Source organism: Malurus melanocephalus, unplaced genomic scaffold, assembly GCF_030028575.1.
Source record: "Malurus melanocephalus ecotype Western Australia unplaced genomic scaffold, MMel_1.1 scaffold_2, whole genome shotgun sequence".
NCBI classification, from domain to species: Eukaryota; Metazoa; Chordata; class Aves; order Passeriformes; family Maluridae; genus Malurus; species Malurus melanocephalus.
Genome location: NW_026623234.1, coordinates 4,826,762 through 4,848,770, shown reverse-complemented (window position 1 = coordinate 4,848,770; position 22,009 = coordinate 4,826,762). Strand labels below are relative to the sequence as shown.

Below are 22,009 nucleotides of genomic sequence, written 5' to 3'. Positions count from 1 at the left end.
CCCGACAATTTTCAGAGAGGAACTGATGCGAAGGTCTTGCATTCCCAGGTAGGAAGCAGCATGTCCCAGTAAGAGCTCTTGCCCCGGTTCCTGCAAAGCAGTGGCCACAGAGCCGGTCTCCTGATGAAACCACTGGCCTGTGCCCATCAGATTTTGGCCTTCACAATCTCAAGGTTGGAGCAATGCAGAGTAATTGCCACTCGGGCAGGCCAAGCATGTTCCCTGCCTCCAAGAAATAGCCCAGTCATSCTTGGTGAAGGGAGAAAGACAACTTTCAGCTGGGGCTGGCTATGAACCCACACAGTTTGTCAGCATCATCACACGTTCTGCCACAGATAAGAAGCTACTCAAACACAGTACAGGTTTTATTATTAAAAAATGCATAAAAACTAACAACATGCTTCCCAAAGTTAGAGTCTGTATGTACATCTGCGCTTCCTAGGCAGCTGCAGGGAGCACGGGCTTCTGCCCCCACTGCAAAAGTGCACTGAACAGGCTTTTGTTACCCTTTGTTAGGTGTTATCTTCTCACCTGCATTTACAGCATTCCAGCTAAATGAAGAGAAAACGCTGTACCGCCTGGAGTGTAAGATGGTAGAGTTTGTACCTGTGACTGAAAAACCATACTGAATTTCTGGAGACACCTGTAGGACATCTCTGTTCAGTAGGAAACTTTACAGAAAGGACCCATGCCCAAGTCCCAGGCTGAAATTCCCCTTCCCTAGGAAGAGTTCTCTTTAAGGACTGAAGCTTGACCTGAATTTTATAGCTAGACCCAACTTTACAATAAGCAAATACTGGGTATTGAAGGGTGGAGTGTTCTGATACCAAGTCTGCAATCTAACTGGACTTTTTGGTCCCACCTTTGCCAACTCAGCAAATGCTGGCATTTGTGGTATTAGTTTGAGGAAGTGCAATGTGGAATCCTAAGTAATACTGCCAAGTTTTTAGCGCAGTGAAAATAAAAGAAATTAAGATTGAGCAAATATTTAGGATAAGTAGAGTAAGATGTAACTGCACTTCCTTGCTGGGAACCACTGCACAAAACAAATGCCGATTTACAGTAAAATATTAAATTATTAAAAAACACACAAGCACTTGCAGTTACAGTGAGTCAGACATGCTGATTGGAAAACAAAACAAAACCCAAAGAGCAAAAACATTAATTTTGCCCTGTCTGGAAGGCTGCAGTGATAATACTCTATGTTTTATGTAACTTTAACAGCATGCCAGAAAACCTCCTAAATAGGAAGGCCAGTGGTTCTCAAGCTTTTTCATCATGAGGCCTCTCTCTTCAGAAAGAGATCTCCCAGCTGATCCCTTCCCCCAACACACGTGTTCCCAAAACTGATTTCACACATCACTATAGCAGCTACAGTTCTTGGTTATTTGAAGAAGTCATAGGACTAATAAAGAGAATGATTGAAAGAATCCAATTTTGAAGCAAATGCTGAATCTCGCTCCTGCTGAAACTGAGCAAGTCTGTCATTCTGCATCTCAGTCTTCTTCCTCTCCTGCAGGGCAGCACTTAGCATTAATTAGCACTGTTTCCCCACACTGCTGTTAAGTTCTCTCTACACTGCTTCCTTTCCATCCCTTTGAAGTTGGATTCTGCCCTCACACAAGCCAGCTGCTCTCCCTCCCTTTGCATTTCAATGTCAGATGCAAGTCTAGTCAGGCCTGAACTGGCATCAAACAGAAGAAAGACATTAAAAAGGTACATGGGGCGAAGAGGAATGCTGGATTCTCATTTTTTTCTGATTTCCTTGCTCACCAAAATGTCTGAAACTCTTAAAAGAGCCCTGGAGTGAGGAAGCAGCAAATGTCACTGCATGAAATGAGCCAGATGTTCAAATTCAGTGCTGGGTAGGAGCAGATCCGCTGATCAGTTTGAGAACCACTGAGGTAGGCAACAAGTCTAGGCAGTACTGCTGAGCGAACACGAGGGGAATTTCGCCCTCTTGTCCTGAATGACAGTATAAATACCCACTGGTGTTTTCAGAGGTACCAGTCCCAAAGTCACGCAGCCAGGGTTGAAGACAACATCTACACAAGAGCAAGCACTGACCGAACAGAAGGTGCATTCAGCTCTGCTCCAGCATTCAGTGACAAGGAGCAGAGCACAGACTCTCACTGCCACCTTAGCTCTGAACTCCTTTCAGCAGGAGGTGGTCAACCTGCAACCCTACTGCCTCCCTCCCCAAAATCCAAGGGGTTGTGGGGGTTGCAGCTCTTCCAAGCTATTTGCCACTGCAGCCCACACAGGCGGTGAAAGCTACAAAAGCTGCCCAAGAGCCCTGGCCAGTGCTGTTCAAAGCCATTCCAGGTCCGGCATCAGAGCCCCAGAGGAGACACAGCACCAAGCTGCACGCATCCAGTCCCAGGGAAGCAGAGTGTCACTACTATGTACAGGCTAACAACCTTTCTCTGCTCCTGTCTCTAGCTCATACAGAAGGCTTTTGTCCTCCCCATCTTGTCCATCTGGATGCCTTTCACCCTCAGCATCATCTCCAAGGCACAAGGGGCTCATGATGTAGCGATAGTCACTTGTGACAGCAGCAGCTGCCCCAGCAACAGTCTCTTCAGCATCCATATTTGCAAAGGAGGCGTGCAGGGCAGGGTCACTTGCAGACGCCTCTTTGTCCCTCCCAATGTTGACATAGAGAGGATCCTGGCTGGAAGAGAGTGTGGACATCCTCCCRCGGATCATTTCCAGCTGCGACCGGAGCACTCCAAAGCTGGGGCGTAGCTTGGGCTCAGGATGCCAACACCTGCACATGAGATCGTAGCTGCAAAACAGAGAGACACAGGAGCACTGAGAAACGGAGTGGTTTACTCACCATGCCCTGCACSTCTCAACAGGGACTCTGGGCAGTAAAGCTTAAAAAGCACAGGTGCTTCTCCCAAAACCTCTCAGCTTTGGCCTTGCACAGATGACAYGTGGATGACCATTACTGATCTAATTTCTTGTTTCTTCCTATTTTTAAGGGCATTCTCACTATGGTCAAAATAGTTAGACAGTATTAAAACCCCCAAAAGCCCTGTCAAAGCATGCTGAATTTCTTGGTAAAGCTCTGGTTGCGCTGTCTCCAGGGAGCTAAAATAGGACCGTGAGTGTGACATCATCTAGTAATAGCTTTGGAATTTATTCACAAAAAACACCCTCACAACCTCTGTCTCAGCTGAAGCCATCCCTCCAAATTCTATCAAGAGCAGATAAATCACAGGAAGAAAACAAAGATCAAACTGTGGGAAGTTCATGTTATTTCCAGAGKTTTTTTTTTCATGCCATGTTAATCCAGCGCTCCCAGAGTAACGGAGGTGTGCTGCTGTTGCTGCCTGACAGGTTGYCAACAGGCCTGGAAAAACCATACTGGGTTTGTTTAGAGGGCTGTTAAAGAATGGACAACRGCTCTGTGGTGGAAGAGGGATGCTGAAACAGCCTTTCAATTCCAAAGGCACCAGCCCTGTGCCATACTCAGGGCCATTACCAGGCTCAGGTCCCATCCTGCAGCCTTTCTCCTGTGGTCAAATGCCAGCCACCTTGGCTGCCCCAAGGCCAGCATAAAGAGACAATCAATGGCTCTGCTGGCCTGTGCTTGGGCAAGGGAAGAGGAGCTCTTCTCTGTGGCTGCATTTGCAGTTCAGTGCCTGTGCTGGCTGCCCTCCCTTCAGCCAGGCCCCCGGCCAGAGCACTGCGCTGGAGCACGGCCAGAGCCATTGTCCTGMTCCTCTTTGTGCATCATCCACAAGACTGGCAGCTGCATTCCTATGGTGTTATTGTTGCCAGTTTTGCAGGGAACAGGAACAAAGCACAGTGCTGGCACTGAAAAACACTGCATACAAATGAACCTCAGTTAAACTTGTAAATGGACAAAAATCTGATATGCTCTTTACTGGGAAATAAAGCATTTCAAGATGGGTTTTATTTTACTTTTTGTATTCCTTGCTTGCAATCAGATTTACAAGACTGTTTTTGATCTCACACTACTTTTACAGAAATCTTCTATGGTTCAGTTGTCTTAATCSTGATTTACATCCCTCACAAACAGTAGAAGTAATTCTAAATGCTACAGCAAAAACAGAAATTTCCAATTCTGTGGCACCGTATTAAACATTTTCTTTTACACTTGCTCACAATCAGCAGAAATTCATTTAAAGGAGAGGTAGAATCTTCAACCAYCATCCATGGAAGAAGGGTTCCTGAGCAAACATTTCATGTGATCTGCTGGCCRAGAATGATCCCTTGGCAGCAGGGTTAAGGCAGGAGCACAGGCTGAAGCATGTGGCTGCCTGCTGCCCTGTGAACTATCTAGGTCCTTCCTGTAAGTCTGAAAATGTCTGAAACCAGCATTTSCAAGATTGTCCTGGATTTGTTTCCAGCTGTAATTTAAGGTGGGACACTGACTTACACAACTTTAGATTGTCCTATCTGCTCTCTTCTCTTTTAGCCTGTTACTTCCAAGAGTAGTAGATCAACTTTTGAAAACTGGGCCAAGCTTTGAAAAACRCACGCAGGCCACTGCCTCTGCAATCCAGTTTCCTCATAGTCTGGCTAGATTGCCTCTCTATTCATCCTTCAGGGTGTGCCATGGAACTCATCCCTTTGCTCAGATGCTGTCCTGAGAAGGYAGGGTTCAGTGATTCTGGAAACACAGTTACAGTTTCCACGAAGCCAAGGACTGTGAATGTTGACACTGTTGAAATGATTGAGCCAAGTTAACTGCTTGTGTAGTTACCACAGGTTCCTGGGAGCTCTGCCAGCGAAGAGTATCTAGTAGCTAACCCAGAGACTTTCTAGTGAATGGCTCTGTGTACTGGAAAGTGGACAGACTCAGATCAGTATCCCGGCCAGCTGCCTCTGTTTCCTTCCAGCGAGCCAAATGTTTCAAGCAATAACATGTCAGCAGGGTGAGGAAGTACTCACACATCTTCCAGGCACTCCGGGGGCTGCTTCAGCCTGTTCCCACTGATGAGGTAGTTGTAGATTTCTGCATTCTCAATGCCAGCATAAGGGGTTTGCCCTCGGGTCACAATCTCCCACATGGTCACCCCGAACGCCCACTGAAAGAGAAGAGCACACAGAACAAGTGAATGGACAGTTCCCTGCTCGCTGTTTTCAGTATGCTCAGACTTTGCTGGGGTAACCTCATCTGAGCAGCAGTGATGCAAGCACTATGCAAGCTCTAGCCAAAAAACAGAAATGACCCACCAGATGCTGCTGATGCKGACACATCACCTTAGGAGACAGCTGAAGGCCCTGACACGCCCCACCCTGCAGTGGAGCAGGGAAAGATTTGGGAGCTACTGCTGTCTACCACCTGCAGACCTCTCCCAAACATCTCCCACTTTTGGTTCTTTAAGGTATGTGGCATTAGCTTGTTGGTTCCSAGCTATATGAAGATTTTGGTTTGGGGCGCTCACAAATCAGTTTCTTAATTCATTTAACCAGATTCTGAGTTTCCAGCAATGTATGGACACAAGTGAAAGCAGAGTGYGGCCAATAAGCAGGGCAAGGAACAAACCACATACAGCTCACATTCATATCAGCTCTATGCTGCACAGTCATACTTACACATTTCAAGTAAACTGCAAGGTTTGTGAGGTGCAAAAATTGTTATTTGCATGAGCAAACATCTGCTCAGTGTCTGAAAAGTGGCTGAAGTAGTGATCAGTGATCACTAAACACTGTRTACAGTGGATGCAGCTATCGCTGGGCAGCACAGCAGCCACATTACAAAGCACTCTCAGTTATATCTTCAAGGACATTGTGACAGGGATAACTACAAAAGCAAGTCCACAGGACTGAAGGACAACTGTGAAAATAGATCAAAAGGCAGCAAGGAAGAGGGAAGATGGTATCAGAAGTAGAAAAAACAAATCCCAAAGGGAAAATAAGTAACAATTTCAGATGAATGGGTTTAGCCTTGCTCCCCAAGGGCAAAGTTACTGGGAGTACCTAAGCACTAATGTCTTTAGATCTATGAAATCCCACCAATGCCTCCTGCAGCACAGAGTATCTTTGTTGCATTTGTACGTAAGTGTGTGGGTTACACGCATTGCAAACATCACCTTCAAACTGTCATGCAAAAGAGAAAGGAAAAAAGAGTAAGAGAAGAATTGCACAAAGAGATGAAAAAGAAGAGAAGGAGGGGAGAGTGAAGAATGGATGGGGATAAGCACTGAAAAGCAAAGGACAAAAGGACAAGAAGAAAAGGATTGATATCTTCTGCCATTAACTGCTCTCATATTTTTAGCTTTGACTTTTGACAGCACCCAAGGCAGAGGTAGCACCATCCCTCGAGCACAAGACAAACTCCCTTTCCCATCACTGGGGCCTTTCCCCACCCTCAGTGGGATTCCTCCCCTTCAGCAGGAATACAAGTGGTCCCCAAAAGCACTAGAGCAAACCTCACCACATCACTGTGCGTTGTGTACAGGTTATCTGCCAGACTTTCCAGAGCAAGCCACTTCACTGGCAGCTTGGAGGCACAGCCCTGGCGGTAGTAGTCTCCACTGTAGATTTTCTTAGAAAGTCCAAAGTCTGCAACACTCACATTCATGTTCTCATCCAACCTATGGGAAAGTTTTCACAATGCCAAAAAAGCATTTACTGGCTACCTCAAGCAAAAAAAAAAATACAGAGAGCTGAGGTATATAGCTCACAAATATTACACAAAAGGAGAATTATTTAATCTACTTGGTGACCACTGTGAAGTAGCTCAGCAGTCTTAAATTAGTTCCTTCAGACTCACAGGGAACTAGTTATGACTAAGGCAGTAAGAAAGTGGCTGTGCTCAGATGCTCTACTCTCTTACACAAAGTAAACTCAGATACTTTTTGTTGTTTCCAAGATTATTAGAGGACATCTGCAGTGCTCACTGCTACCACCAAGGCCTGCATCCCACACTGGCAGTCAAAAAAATCATWGGGCAATTAGCTAGACTGCCTGCTAAAACTGCTTGAACAAGATCTGCAGTATCTCCTCTTCAGGCCTGGTTAATGGCCTGRATTTCTCCATCACCCACTTAAACCTACACATGTTGGCAGACAGTCCAAGTAAAGCCCACAGAGACTTCATGCTCCCAGGCCTCATAAAGTGTCACTGCTTTCCCCAGAAGATGTGCTGAAATAGGCATTCAGCTTCCGCTGGAGGATGTCTACAAAAATAGACATGGGTTTCTCATAAATGTCAAAGCTGGCTAACCCATCATTTTTCATCATGAATATCGTTGTTTGTACATCTGGACATTCAAATGCCTTTGGAAATMTGTGTCTCACTGTGGATTTTATTGGTTGTAGTGGTTTTATTCAGAGGCACAGTTCTGTTGTCACATGAGTTGTTCCTTACTCCATTCTCAGGCAAAAAGCAGAGTGGAAAGGATAAAAAAAGGACTTTTCTTCCCTTCAAAGCAGTCAAGGTAGTTTGGTGTCAAGAAMAGTGAAGTGGGATCATATGGTGTGCTCACCATGCAATTATTTTTAAAGGAATTCTCCACAAGCTTTCAAAGAAACTACAATTTTTGTAKTGTGATAATCAAGTCCTCAAAATAGATACAAGAGATACAGACTTCAGGATACAATGGAAGTTCTTTTCTGGCACAGCCAAGCCCAYTCCCTCTCGTTGGTTACTGTATACTGTAGAACAAATAGCCTATGCTGACACACAGCCACTAGAGCAGCTAATTACAAACACATATTGTAATCAACTCTATGAACCTCTATGTGCAGACCAACGATGGAGAAGTTCCCTATAAAAAGGGTCTGTTTGAAAGGTCAGTGGGACTTAAAGAGTTGCTCCCTGCTCCCAGCAGCACCACCACACACCCCACCACAATGACCATGACTCCCCATGTCTATTGTCATGTAAATGCAAGGATCAGCATTCTCAGACAGGACCCCCACACTTCTGTCATGCAAAAGGTTTCTCATCCCTCCCTCACCCACTGCCATCTTTCTTTTCTCTAAAAACTCATGGATCGCTTACATGCAGTTCCGAGCTGCCAGGTCCCTGTGTATGAAATTTTTTGAGCTCAAGTACTCCATCCCRCTGGCAATGTCAATCATGAACTTGAGGAGTGTCTGAACAGGCAAGTTCTGTAAGAAATAGAGGTTTAAGTTACTGGAGGCTTTCAAGCACGTATGACAAAACCGCAGGGTTTGCTGCTAGCTTACAGAGCAGGGATGGGGGATATAGGGAGGGGATGGAATGGATGAGCTGGTCCTCAACTTGCATGGAATGGAATGCTTCAAGACCACATCTCACAACTTTCTCTGGTATTAAAATCCAACCATCTGCCAGTGCCTTCGGGAGACCAATYTTCAACTGCTCCAAATACATTCTCTGAAAATCCCTACCCTCCCAAAAGGAATTCTACAGTGAGACAGACTTACAAAAGGGTTTTCCCCAATCCGTGACATCAGCAGAAAGGCATGGAGGTCTCCATGCTTCATGAAGGGCAGGATCACCATGGGAATTGGGAGACGGCCCTTGGGACGGCTTCGTAGACTGACTCCTGATGAGGACACACAGAGCAAAGGGGCRTTAGCAAACAGATCACTGCCAGGGGGAATCTTGCAGCCTGCTGCACCTTTCTCTTACAAATCTGGAGGAAAAGGTGCAGTTTTGCTGGGTAGATTCCATGTTCCAAGCTTCTTTCTATGCCTTTATGCCAGGAAGTGTTAAGATGCCTCTATCCCTGTTTACTTCAGAGGCCGTACTAAGAGCCTAGCACCTCTCTGCTCTTCTTGCAGGAGCAACTATAAATGTTTCTAGGATCACTCCAGACCAGACAGCCCCAGGCTCTGCAGAGCAATCTCCACATTCTGGAAAATGCCTCCATTCCAAAGTGGCCACACACAAATGTCTTGTTTCCTACTCAGTATTTTGGACAGACACAATTTTCCCTCCTTCTATTTACAGTCTACCAGCCCACCTGTCCACATTTGCAGCAGCTTGGGCACATCTCCACCAGTCAAAGTCTCCCTGACACATTTGCAAGAACCAAAGGAATGGGTTAAATGGGAAATGACAGTACTGGTGTATGAGGGCAGGTGTGGGAAGCATTACACACACTCTGACTCCCTCYGGGCCCGGGAAGGAGCAGTGCTGACCTACCCAGGACAGCGGGCAGCACAGAGGAGGCTGCACCAACGCTGCTGCTGGACAGCAGTGGGGACTGAGGCTGGGTGGGATAGTGCAGGAACAGCAGGTGCTCTGTGGCACGAGCAGCAGCACTGTCTTACCAATCAGTTTGGTGACGTGAGGGTGGTCAAATTCCTTCATACAGGCAGCCTCTCGCAGAAACTCCTCAATGTCAGTCGAGGTGAAGATGTCCGCTGGAAAAAGTGACTGTAAGTTTACTTCCTTTATAGGTGGTTCCAAGGGACTTTACAAATAATGATTATCAAAAGCTTGTTCTTTCCTCTCAGACCTATAGCTAGATAAGCCATTTTACAACCAAGCAGAGCCTGACACTCTCTCCTGGGATGGGCAGCAGTAAGCACATATCAGGGACATCTGGTGAATTGGTGCTTGGCAGAATAAAGCTGGTTAGCAGCTCTTTTCTCAGTAAGAACTTTCCTTGGAAGCTGTGCAAACCGTGTGGGGGGGTAAAGATGCAAGAATTAATTAGGTAAAAAAACCTAAACTACAAAACATCAGGGAGAGGAGACACCACGCAAAYGAAAGAAAATGTTGAAACTGAGGAGATGGCCTGGAGCCCCTGGCTGGCACAGCAGGGCCCAATTCATCTCTGACAAAGATGGCATGAAAAATCAATGCTTTTATGTATCTTAGCATGATTGAGTCTTAAATGGTGCTAGAGCTAAGATTTCCTAAATTACCACACTACTGGACAGCTTGGACCAAATTCAGCAGTGACATCAGTGAAAATCTGGACTAAACTATTTCTCATTGCTATGACTCCAGATTTATGGAAATACATCAATATAATMGAGAAGTATCCCATTCGACTACTTCCACCACTACTGCTACTGAATTTAGCAGTCCTCCAGTCCTGCTGAAAGATCAGACTCAGACCTGTAAGGGAATATTCACATTATCTGCTTTAGGCAAGTAATTTCAATATGATTCAGAAGACTAAAGGAGATTCCTTTCTCTTACAGTCAATGAGAAAGGAAGGTGCCTCTGGAGGCTGACAGATTGTTCCTAAGTTAGATGCCTGAAGGGAGACATTCTGACTACACACAAGCTTGCAAACTGATTAGAATTATTGTTGAAATTGGATAAAATGATACAACTTACATGAGAATGGTACCAGTGTATTTACTACMTGCTGGTATTTTGTGACAGTGAAGTCCAGAGATAAGTGAGTGTAACTCTATTTTCAGATAATTGCAGTTAATTTTTTGCCTTACAGGCAAGAGGGATCAAATAACATAGGCTAACATACATAAACACAAATATATACTCCTATTTGCTTTGATTTATACCTATCTCTTAACTGCTTTTCTTGTTACAGATTTCTACCTGATGAACATGTTTAGCTGCCCTTGTTAAGTACATTCAAATGACAAATCAGAGTGGGGTGGACAGCTCGGTAAAATGTGCTGACTGAGATGAGCTAGCTTGTCACTGCATTCAGCCCAAAAACTCTTCTGTTGATGCCAGGATATGTGCTTGGAGGAATAATGTTCTTTCACTGCTGAATTATTACGGTAAAGCAGAGCTGTCCGTGCCACATGATATAGCGGTTTYGGTTGCATTCACCACGAGCTACATGCTGTAGAAACAACTAAGGCAGTATAGGTCTTCCCTGAAGAGCTTCCACTACTAAAAGACAAGAAAGGATGTGAGACAACCTGGGTAGAGTGGCTGAGTGGGAAGCTCAGAGAGGAATGAAGAGTATCAGCAGATATTTGCTGAGAATAGGACAGACAACATTTAATCTTTCCAAGCTCTCTTTTCTTAAGTAATTCAGGTAACCCTGCCCCCACATACCTTTCAGCATCTTCACTGCCACTTTCTGGAAAGAGCCATCATCTAGCTTCAGTAGTGCCTCTCGAACTGACCCAAACTCCCCTGTAAAATTATCAGAGCAGGCAGTGAGGAACAGCTTCTCGTGAAGAAAGTATGACTCACAGTAGGTTCACTTCAGGGGTCGCTGGCAAAGGAGCTGTGTAACCACAAGAAATTCTTCATTTTTCCTTCTGCAGCTCCAGACAGCAGCTTTCAGCATGTGTGTCTGGGAGAGGTATCACTATCAGTAGACACAGATCACTGTGCTGGCAGTCCAGAAGGCAAAGGAAAACAAGAAGGAAAAAAAGCTATCCCTGACCAGACAGATGATGCAGAGACAGAGTTTAAGCTGGGATCACAGGCAGACATTTCTGGGGAAACCACATCATGAGGAATGAGTCTGAGTTAGGTTCTGGTCAGCGAGGAGGCTGTAAACTGCAGCAGCAAGGGGATGRGTTGGCTGGGGAAGCTCTCAGCATTGACAGCCAGCAGAGCTGAGAGATGGTGCCAGGACTCAACTATTTGGGACAGAGTCAGCCTCACCTCTCAAAACTCAGAGAACTTCTATGAATCACAGCTGACCAGAGAAAACATAGGAGTACCTACKTATGTATGAGTGATATGCTGATTTACAAAAGGCAGTGTTTGCCCTGGTGTGTTGTAAAAGGAAGATAAGAGGAAATGCAACAGGCCAAAACCTCTTCAAAATATTTTAGCCTGAAGAGGCTTTATACCACAGCCTAACAGCCTCTTTGCATTAGATCTGGCTCTAGATTTGCTCTCCCTAATTTTGTAACTGCTTATGCCACCCAAAATGCATTAGCATGAGGAACTCTGGTACTGAAAAGGAAGAAGCAAAATATGGCACTGAGGACACCTACCCAAYAAATATTATCATTATCTTCCCACTAGCTTTTCACCGGTGTCCTTCACTGCTCTATGGCACATGCTTACTTCACAACAGCCAGGAGCTGTGGATCTGACCACAAACCAGGAAAATGGGAAGGAACAAAGGTGTTTTATGCTGCTTCCATACTGTGGAGCTGTTGCTAGCTGTAGAGTCAGCAGAGCCCAAGATAATACAGTCATGTCACCTTATAACTTGTAACCTGGGGACATGGGAGTGGGGCTGACAACACAGACCAGATCCTGCCACCTGGCACCCCCACACCAAGGCCACGCCCTGGGGCCCCTCAGTGGCCAATTTCAGTTTGTCACCTGCTATGGGGACAGGCCAGAAGGGTTGAAGCAGGATCCCAGAAACTGGCCAAGAGCKGCCACTCACTAACAGATGACACAGCTGTTTAATTGCTTAGCATTGTTAAGCCCTCTGAGACCACTTCTGCAGGAAGGTCATCTTCCTGCTCTAGAAGAAACACCTTTGTTCTAGGAGGGATGCTCCCTGTGGGAAAGGGCCAAAAAACCCTGCAATAAAACTAGTCTTATRAGGAAGAAGCAAGCCAAAAACTTCAGCTTCTCTTTGCTTATGACCCTTTACATATGCTCCTCTCAGTTACTGGCTTTATCCTCACACATTTTCACTTCTAGGGACTACCTTTGAACTGAGAAGTAAGGAAGGGTGATTCCACAGCTAGCACTGACCTGCCTTCTGGGAAACCTAAATTCAAACCCATCTTTCCACAGAGTTTCTGGGCCAACCTCTCAGCTAAGGTTAAGTGAAAGACATTCCACTTTTGTTCTGTCCAACTCCCTGATCTGAAAATCTCARAGAAATGTTAGGAGCACCTGTATGTGAGATCCACTCTTAAGGACTTGAACTAATGAGGACAAACAGCAGGAAAATTCAGTACCTGCTCTGAAAGTGCCTGTATAAGAGCCCAAAATCTGGAGTCAGACCACTTAAGACATCGAGAATACCTGAAACTATCATTTTTTGAGGGGTTGGAGTTTTTGAGGTAGATAATCTCTGTCTCTGTATTGTCTTGGCCTGTTTAATATTTCATGCACAGTTATGTAAATAGAAAGAATTCTATAGCATTACTTTGTTAGCAGAAAGAGTAGAAGTTCAATTGAATATTCCTTTGTTTAAATCTCTGGAAGAAATTCACACACCAGTGAATCAACAGTACTTTGGAAAGCTGAGCATAGACTGCAGCTCATGACTGTGTAGAGCCATATTATAGGAATGGCTTAGCCAATATCCTCTTAGTTATGCTAAACCTCTGAAACATTTTATCCCAGCGGAAGGGACAGTTCCATTTAAATTTCCATCTACAAGCAGGAGAGAAAACAGGCTGCTTGTAATTGCTTTCTCCCTACTCAACAGTAAAAGTAACACTAGTGGGATTTTCAGTGTAAAGCCTTGTTCAGTTCTGCTTCTTACCCTTGCCCAACATTCTTCCCAAGGTGAACTGCTGTTCCTGGATTAAGACATCCTTGAGTTTTGTCTTCAACTCATCACTGATCCCTATACTCTCCACTGAAAAAAAAACAAAAAACAAACAACAAAACAAATGAGTCAGATAAAAGGTATGTAAATATTCTGTCACAACATCAAGAGTCACCTGTTCTAATCTCWGTCTCCAATCTGACTCCCACACTGTAAACAGGAAAACCTGAAAAAGGCAGAATTCCCTTCCAGAAGTCCCTTCTAGAATTCCCTTCCATTCTCACCACAGACAAGAGGCCAGTAACTTTCAACCATCAGAAAAGGTACTTAGAGTCCTTAAAGGGAGAGGATAATACCACCCTTAAACACACCAAGAACAACAGGAATACAGAAATAATGGAAATAGTGCTGAGCAGACAAAATCCAATATGAAGGGCCCCTGACAGTGGGTCATAGAGTTTAATTAAAGTTGATGGACCTGCACCATTTCAGTGACTGTCTGGAGCATCATCATAACGCAGCTATGCAGTAATGCCACAGAAAGCTGKCCCCTTCCTGAACCAAGAGACAGAAATGGATCATGCTAATGGACCTTCTGGCCATTCCTGGGATGCAATCTCTTGTTTGATAAGTTACCAATTCCTGCTTTTCCAAGATGGATTAACTGGTTTGTGCTTGTAGCACAGCTCAGCACATTGAGTTTAAAGRCTGTTGCTTATGTTTTTAAGCCATATGTATCTCACCATTGTACTAGATTCCAGTTGAAGGAATCCTAGAGTGAAACTGGGACAGGGGAGTGACGAATTTATGTCTTGCATTAATATACACAATGACTGTAGCTGTAATTAGCAAGTGCTATGTAATTGGTATGGCAACAGCAATTMTGGCCTTTCACCCCTGCAATTCACAATGCCTCATTGTAAATTAATCCCATGTTTTTGATCAAGAAACATCAGTTTCAGTGAAAACAGGGAGAGCATAGTACATGCATGAACACAGCTTCCCAGGCAGAATCACTCAGGTCATTTTACTTACATGTTGCTTCAATGAGCTCTGGGCCCTCCCTGTTGAAAGACCTGGCAGCTCTGAAATGGACTGCAGGATCCCCTCTGCCAACCACACTGCCAAAGGCATGGCTAGAAGGCAGAAAAGACACACAGGGCCATGATTACATAGGCCATTCACTTCTAAAAGGGTGCGTTGGACAGTATGGATGATGTTTTGCTCCTTGTCATATAAACATTGCAGACTGTTTTGTTAAAGAGGGTGTCACTGGAGAGGAGGAACAATGAGTTTATGCTGCTTTGCTGATGTACCTAGAGCCTTCCAAAACAGGGGAATCACTCCGCCCAAGTGCCTGGGAGAAGCTGCAGGCTGAGACAGGTTGCAGCAGTCCTATAAGCAGAGATGCTGTTGTGAGAGGGAAATCTGGGAGACTGGAAATAATGGAACCTTGTTTGCAGTAGGGAGCAAACCACAGCCAAATGTCAGAGGGGATGGAAAGGAAACCTTACTGGGGATCYAGAGGGTTCTGGGCAGTCAGGATCAGCTGCTAGACTGAAAACCAGCATGGGGTGAAGGGAGAAGAATACAGATGTTTCATCTGTGGGTCTTTTCTCTTTGAATCTCTTTAAGCAGCAGTGCTAGGAATTACTATAATTAGGTTTATATTTTTATAGTCTAATAAGACCTAGCTATTAACATATGTCTGTATTTTTTGTGTWCTCATTTTGACGAAAAGGCATCCCAAAACTATGGGAAAAAGCCACTAACAGCAAAATAAAAAAAAGTCCCAGAAAAACCCCTCAACCAATACAGTTATCCAAAGAAACTGCCAAAAGTACTCAATCCACAATGCTTTTTTGAAAAATAATTGAGTCATAAACTACAACAGACAAGAAAGCAGAGATCTCTCTAATCAGAACAAGGAGAAATTCCCTTACCCAAACCGAGTTTCTTTTCTTCTTTTTCGAAGGAGAATAAGGGCCAGGGCAACAGCTGTGACCAGTGCTGTGAGAATGCCCAATGCCACAGGAACCCAGGACGTCCCATAAGGAGGTTGTCTCTGGCCACCTAGATGATGCAGAAAACACCAGTCAGGAAACAGAAGACTGTCCGTGCTAAACAGACCAATWTCTCCTTTTTGCTTTTAAATGAGAAAGACATGCTGCTGGACCTGGTGGATCCTTGTGTACTGGAATTTGGCATAAGCAGGTATTCAGCCAATCATTGGGAAAGCTAGCTCTTTCACACGGCAAAGGCAGAGCAGATGTATCTAGTTATCAGAAACTATTGGTTTTAAACCTCGAGAAAGTGATAGCTGATGCACCAGATTGTACTATTTTACATGAGCTCATGATCTGGGGCACGTTAAACTGGAGCCTCAGGACAAAAAGATTGCTTAATATGAGCATTTTGTGTGCAGGTTTCACCCTGTCCTGTTTGAGGCAGACATTAGAAATGTGACCAGGTTACAGAGCACTACCTGAACGTCAACCAGGTAACATTTTGAAAGACAACAGAGAAGRACAATTGTCTCATGGCAATCTGGTTAAAAATATTTACATTTTTCCTCTAACCCCTCCCACAAAGAGAAGCACCCTGAGGGACTGGTATTAGCTGCAACTTCACAATGTTTGGTTGGCTGGTTGCAGCTTCTCAGTGTCTATCTCCAAAGAAAAGGTGAATTTTAAAAAGTCCCCTGTAAGTCAAGAAATAAGTTAGTCAGCCTACAGGTTCCAATTCTGAAATAATATTTTTTTTTCCCAGAATATGTATACTTTAAACTACAAACTGTCYATAGAAGAAATGGAGATGCTGCCAATTTGAGCAAACTGCCAAGCAAGGAAGATAAGCAATATGGTTACAAATAAAAAGAATATTATGTATGCCTGGCAAAAGAAGGATAAATTAATCCAATTCCCTGTGAGATTTCTTCTCCAAATACAATTACTAAAGATTAAATGTGAATTTAAATGGATTTATTAAAATCAAGGATAGCCCTCATATCTCCAAATGGTTTAAGAGCGAACAAGAAAAGATACCAGGTCCCTGAGTACCTCCTTCATCTTCATGCTCACTTGCTCACCCCCAGGAGCTGATTGCCCTTTACCAGAAGGAAAGGAAGAATCATCTTTGATGATGTAAATAATCCTGTTATAAGTCATGACAGTATAAACAAACCTGTCCTTAAGAGAGATGTTATGTTTATGGGCTGGAATTTGGATGAATCTCTGCATAGATGCATATGAAAAGGAGCCAGACAACTCTTACTGGCAGAGTCCTGGCAGGCAAGAGGCTTCTGAGGCTTGGTTACCAGCTACATTGATGAGCCTTATCATCCAAGTTTTTAAAGAAGCAGTATTAGACAAATAAACAGGTAGAGCTTAAAGAAACGGAATTGTGGACCAGTGAGGAAGCAGACTAGTACTCCTCCACTTGAAGCAAATTACCAGATCTTAGTATTCATTTTCCATCATCTTATCTCCTTCAGTGACTCACATATTCTTTTACCACCCAGAAGGCTTTAAGGCTCTGGGTCTCATGATACTCCCTCTTGCTGCAACTTTCRACCCAGCCTCCAAGGCTGTTTATGAGAAGGGACAGATCAGAAACAGAAGCTCTATTTCTCAAATACAATAAAGGTAACTCCAACCCTCTCCACAATTCCCAAGCCAACCATTTGGGCTGTTTCTGCCAAACAATCAGGGCAGAAACAACTGACAACACTGATGTAGACGGTCCTCTCTGATAYTTAACAATAAGGTTTCCTTCCCCCTGTGCTGAGACAAACCTTTCTCGGCTTATTTTTCTAGTCTCTTTCTGTTGGCTGGTCTGGTGAGAGAGCAGGGATTTAGAGCAACTTCCTGGGAGCCCCTCCAAAGGAGCATGGATGAAAACAAAACTGAACTAAACGAAATTATTCTCCATGTTTCTGAACTGCTGGGAATCTGGAGCCCCTCCCACAATTTATAGCAAATGTGTCAGAAATAGAAATGAATGTTGAAATTCACTGCTTTTCCTCCTCTGCCCCACACATCATGTCACTGAGCTTGAGAGGAGGCTGCAGCCCACAAGATGCCTTTCCTCTCTCAACTCTGTCTCTCTCCCATCTCCATCTCTCTCCCTTTTTCAACCACCATATGCCTTAAGACTGCACAAGGCAGAGAGAAGCCAGTATTATTAGAAGAATTTTWAAAAAAGTGTTTAGGAGCCCTTTGATGATGAGCCCTTTTATTTCACAGAAAGTTTATATCTCAAAGGTGTGCAAAGAACATAATCCAAGAGTCTTCTTTTGCCTACAACTGTGAAGATTACAGATAGGAGAAAGCTATTAAACCATTCTGTTTCTTGCTCTGCAATGAAAAAAAATGGTTTATATCGAGATAGTTTCTGAAAATATTAAAACCATCTTTGTTAATAGCACACCAGATCTCTGCATAAGTAGGGTGGAGCTCCCACTAGCTTTGCTGTGATGACAAATTCGACTTAAAGTTTAAACAAGCTTAGTCATCCTTATTGGCGCACTGGGAGCTGGTCAGAAACCACCCCTGGCATTTCTCACATAAAGCAACCAGTGCGAGTTTGCTATTTTAGGAAAGGAAGCAACTTACATTTTCTACCAGGCCTGAAACAAATTTGCAGTCKTTCTGCAGCTCTGCTGCTTAAGGCCTGTCAGTGTTTCCACAGTGAACTTTTACTTTCCAGCCTGTTATGCTTGTGAAGAAATATATGTGCTTCCAGACAGCAYTTGGCCAAGAGAAGCACCACTCCTGCACCACTTTTTTTAAAGTGGTTTGTAAATAAAAACAATCAAACTACAACATACAGTGCTTTCAGAATTATCCCATTCTAGCTCCCTGTAAAATGCAAATCCCAACCMTTCCCTGGGGCTTCTTGCCAATGATGGCCATTTTCCAAAGGGAACTCCTAGGTCTTTCAGATACTTTTATCTGTATTTGGGTGCCACAGAAAATACCCAATCAAAAACCAGGAGGAAAAAAAAATTGATGAAGCCAATGACCAACCTCAGTAGGTTCAATTCTGAACCTCCACACCCCTTCATTCTGCTTTAAATAATTTGAGGGCTTTGATCCCACAGRGACTGTGTGTTCACACTAAACCTTCAGTGCTGACTTTGTCACAGGAACTGGGCTGCCAAAGGACCTGAGTAACATGCATGCTAAAACCAGCATTAAACGYACTACTGTGAGTAAGGATACAGCTCCCTACTGGGTACTCTGCCCACATCCCCCACCCCCTGCTTGCCTGAGAACTCCCCTCTAGAGTCCCCCTGCCATCTTTAAGTGCTGATGGATCAGGAGAGCGCAATGTGCATGTGATTCCTGAAAGCCATGTGGAGTGGGAAAAAGCAGCAGCAGGTGGGTCAGGTCTAATCAGAAATTAGAGATGCTATCTTGTCCTGCCACRAACACTTCGAAACAGAACCTCAGGAGAGTGTGGGATTTTTGTATGATCACACCTCACTGACTCCTTATCACCAATCTATATCTTTATTTGGAATGTCCTCCTCCTAGTTCTGTTACAGTCTTGTTCACAGCATTCTYTCCCTTCCACCCATCTCCCCATATAACATTCTGCCCCACTTCATAGCCTGACTCCCATTTCCCATTCACTGTGAAACACAAGCAGCAAGCAAACTGCCCCAGGTGAGCCTAACTGCCCTTCAGCACCAGGAGTGCATTCCACACGTGCTTGTTCTTTGCTCCCAACAAACCCATCATCCTCCTCTTCTACCAGCAGCTCAGCTTTTCCATAGAGACAGCTAAACTGGTTTAATATAAATACATTCAGTAAAACCATTATGAACCCCCATGTGGCCACGGTTTAAATCAGGCTTCACTAAAACTACTGAGGTTTGGCATAAAATTAAATCAAAGAAAAGAAGCTATGTTAGAGTTTTCTGTCACATTTACTCGTGTAAATCTGTGTAACACTTCATTTGCATATTTTCTATTGCATCTGCCCTTCTGCTCTGCACTAAGCASAGTAAAACCCTGATAAAGAAGACACAATAGAGGCCAGAAGCTGTTTTGTTTATACCAGCTCTTTAAAGATTACYGAATTTCCAGTCTCCTTGATGAAGTGTGCTGWTACATGCATCTCAGTAAGTTGTAARCACTGTGAGAAAAGAAGTAAAAAAAACAGCAGTCCCAGTATTTCTGACTTTTTCTCCTAAGTGAAGAGAAAATAGTGGATACTCACCCATGACCTCTTGGGCTTCAAGCAGGAAGAGGTCACTCCAGGGCCCACACCCAGCAGAGTTCAGCACACACACCCTGATAATCAGGTCTTTGAGAGGATTCCACATTGTGAGATTGGCTTTTGTCTCCTGCACAATCATCTCCCCCTGAGTGCAAACGACAATAACTGTGAGCTGATTTAAAASGAATCTAGTGTGAAACTTCACCTTTAAAACTAAACCAAAATAGAACCATGTACTTCACTGGTGCTATAACAAAGGTTGGGAGTGACTCCCAGGTCTTTATCTCAGTTTGCCTGGGATTTGGGCTGTTGTCTTGGGTTTCTCTTCCCAAAAATTGCTAATAGCTTGCCAAGGCATAAGGCAGATAGGAGGTTTAATGATTCCTTCCTTTGAGGTCCTCCCATGCATGTTGCTATAGAAATACTTTTTTTCTGCTATTAAAAGATATAACTCCTTCTTGTGGTTTACTGTAAAGCATCTGGCATTTTTAAACCAAGGGAGGAGTCTGTCTGTCTGTTTTAACTTGCTGACCAAATCCTAAATGGCTTCTGAATTCCAGCACCAATTTTCACTCGGGATGGCAAGGCTAACATATTTTCAGTATTTTTTCAGATCTTCATGCACACCTTTTGCAGTAAACCCACRAATATTTGGCTGCCACCACTGACACAATGTAAATTCAATGAGAACTCAAAATACCACCACTCAAAGTCAATGACGCTGACCCACTGTGAAATGGGTCATACAAAATAGGAAATAAGTCAATTTTCCCTCTAGCTGTCTATTATTACAGGCTTGCTCTTCATTAATAAGCACTGGGTAAATACCTATTAGGAAGCTAGAAACCATAAGAAATGCTGTGGACTTCAAAGGTTGATAGACACCCGGTAAAGGTCAATKCCTAAGAACAAATGAAAGGCCTTCTACCCTGTCAGGGTCCTTTCAACTCCCTAAGTGCTGTAAATGAAGCTAAAGAATCCACAGCCTTCTTTCTGTGATTTACAGCATAACTCATTCACTTGTTAAATACCCCTTTGCTGCTAGGATTCAGAAAATCAAGGCCCAGGCATAGGAGAGAGAAAGGCCARATCCTGCACTGTCAGAGCTGGACAGCCCTAGAAAGAGGCAGAGAGAAGCAAAGTGGATTCCCTCTATGCTGTCCTTCTTGTACAAGGAATGGTAGAGAACTGGCRTGTCTGCAGGTAAAACATCCAAGTGAAGGAATTCTGAATATGCCAGGAAGGAGCAARCAGTCCTAAATCTTGAAGTCAAATATTAAGGCATTCCCTAAAATCAGAATCCATTTACACAAAAGCAATCCCAGCAATCTAATCCCCTGGTACGGATGAGGGACCCTAAAATTGAATATGAGCCTTCTGCAACTCTGTGTTCAATGGCTCGGTACCTTTTCAGTATGTTACCTGAGTTACATTATCCTGAATCCACTCCAGTCTGTATCCCAGGACATTCTCTTTTAGCACATCTGGAGACACGCCCTCCCACTCCAAAATTAGACCAGGATCGCTTTGAATAACATGGATATTTTGAGGGGTGCTGCTTGGAGCTGAAAGCAGAAGAGAGAACACAATCACTCTGTGCAGGAAAATAAGGCACTACCCAYATGAAAATGGCAGTTTCACCCTCTTTCCTGAGATCATCTGGAAAAGAGGGGGTGTGAGAGGAGAGAACAACTTCTGCAGGCCACCAGCACTCTATGGCTTCAAGTGGAGAAGACWGGTCAGTACCTCTCATTTCTCTGAAGATCCCAAGAATGCCACAGAGCTAATGGGACCAGCATGCAGAAGCCCCATGGCTGRGTCAGCTCCTGCATTTTGCATCATTGCCCTTAACCACGTTAAGGTTGCCCTTAACCCAGTCCAGTTGACTGCGTATCATCATTTTGTTCTAGGAGATCCTTAGAGTGGATGAGCAATCTAACAGCACAACGTTTCCCGTACTTCAGAATTAGCAAGGAGTTAATGACATTTATCATTGTCTTTTTCAGATTCAGAACTGCAGCCCTGCTCTTGTCTRCCATTCCTTACCAAGCTCCAGGGTCTGGAAGTACACCCTGTCGGTGAAAGGGGAGCTGCCCATCTCATTGCTGCACTGCACACGAACGCTGTAGTTGGTGGAATGCTTCAGGCCTTGCACGCCGTAGGCAAAGGGTGGCACTGGGGTGACTTCAGTGGAGACCTCCTGGCCATCTGGTGACTCAGCTACCTGCGCCAAGAGTGAAACAGAGATGACTGTTACCATAAGCAATATGACTAACAGGTCCATTTGGGTAAGAACCCATTTGTCAGTTTAAGCATGTGTAAGAATAGATGCAGTACTAGTGATGCTTAAAATACTGAAAAGGGAATTGTCAAACTAAGAATCGTGAAGTGACATCACTCAGGCACTCTAAAAAATTTCCACCAGATGAAAATTTGGTTCTGTATTTTAAAACA

The 22,009-nt window shown here is 44.1% G+C and overlaps 1 protein-coding gene across 1 annotated transcript in view; it reads right to left on the bottom strand.

The window, feature by feature from the left end:
* Positions 1–339: 339 nt before the first annotated feature.
* TYRO3 (TYRO3 protein tyrosine kinase) overlaps positions 340–22,009 on the bottom strand; it is a 41,530-nt gene continuing 19,860 nt past the window's right edge. The window contains exons 7-19 of the mRNA XM_057365712.1: positions 21,602–21,779; positions 20,978–21,120; positions 19,556–19,700; positions 15,274–15,403; positions 14,366–14,466; positions 13,325–13,420; positions 10,963–11,043; positions 9,246–9,338; positions 8,394–8,515; positions 7,987–8,096; positions 6,416–6,575; positions 4,927–5,063; positions 340–2,788 (exon numbers count right to left, since the gene is read on the bottom strand). Of these exons, the coding sequence (XP_057221695.1) occupies positions 2,413–2,788; positions 4,927–5,063; positions 6,416–6,575; positions 7,987–8,096; positions 8,394–8,515; positions 9,246–9,338; positions 10,963–11,043; positions 13,325–13,420; positions 14,366–14,466; positions 15,274–15,403; positions 19,556–19,700; positions 20,978–21,120; positions 21,602–21,779 (1,872 nt within the window). The 3' untranslated portion in view covers positions 340–2,412. The remainder of the gene's footprint in view (positions 2,789–4,926; positions 5,064–6,415; positions 6,576–7,986; positions 8,097–8,393; positions 8,516–9,245; positions 9,339–10,962; positions 11,044–13,324; positions 13,421–14,365; positions 14,467–15,273; positions 15,404–19,555; positions 19,701–20,977; positions 21,121–21,601; positions 21,780–22,009) is intronic.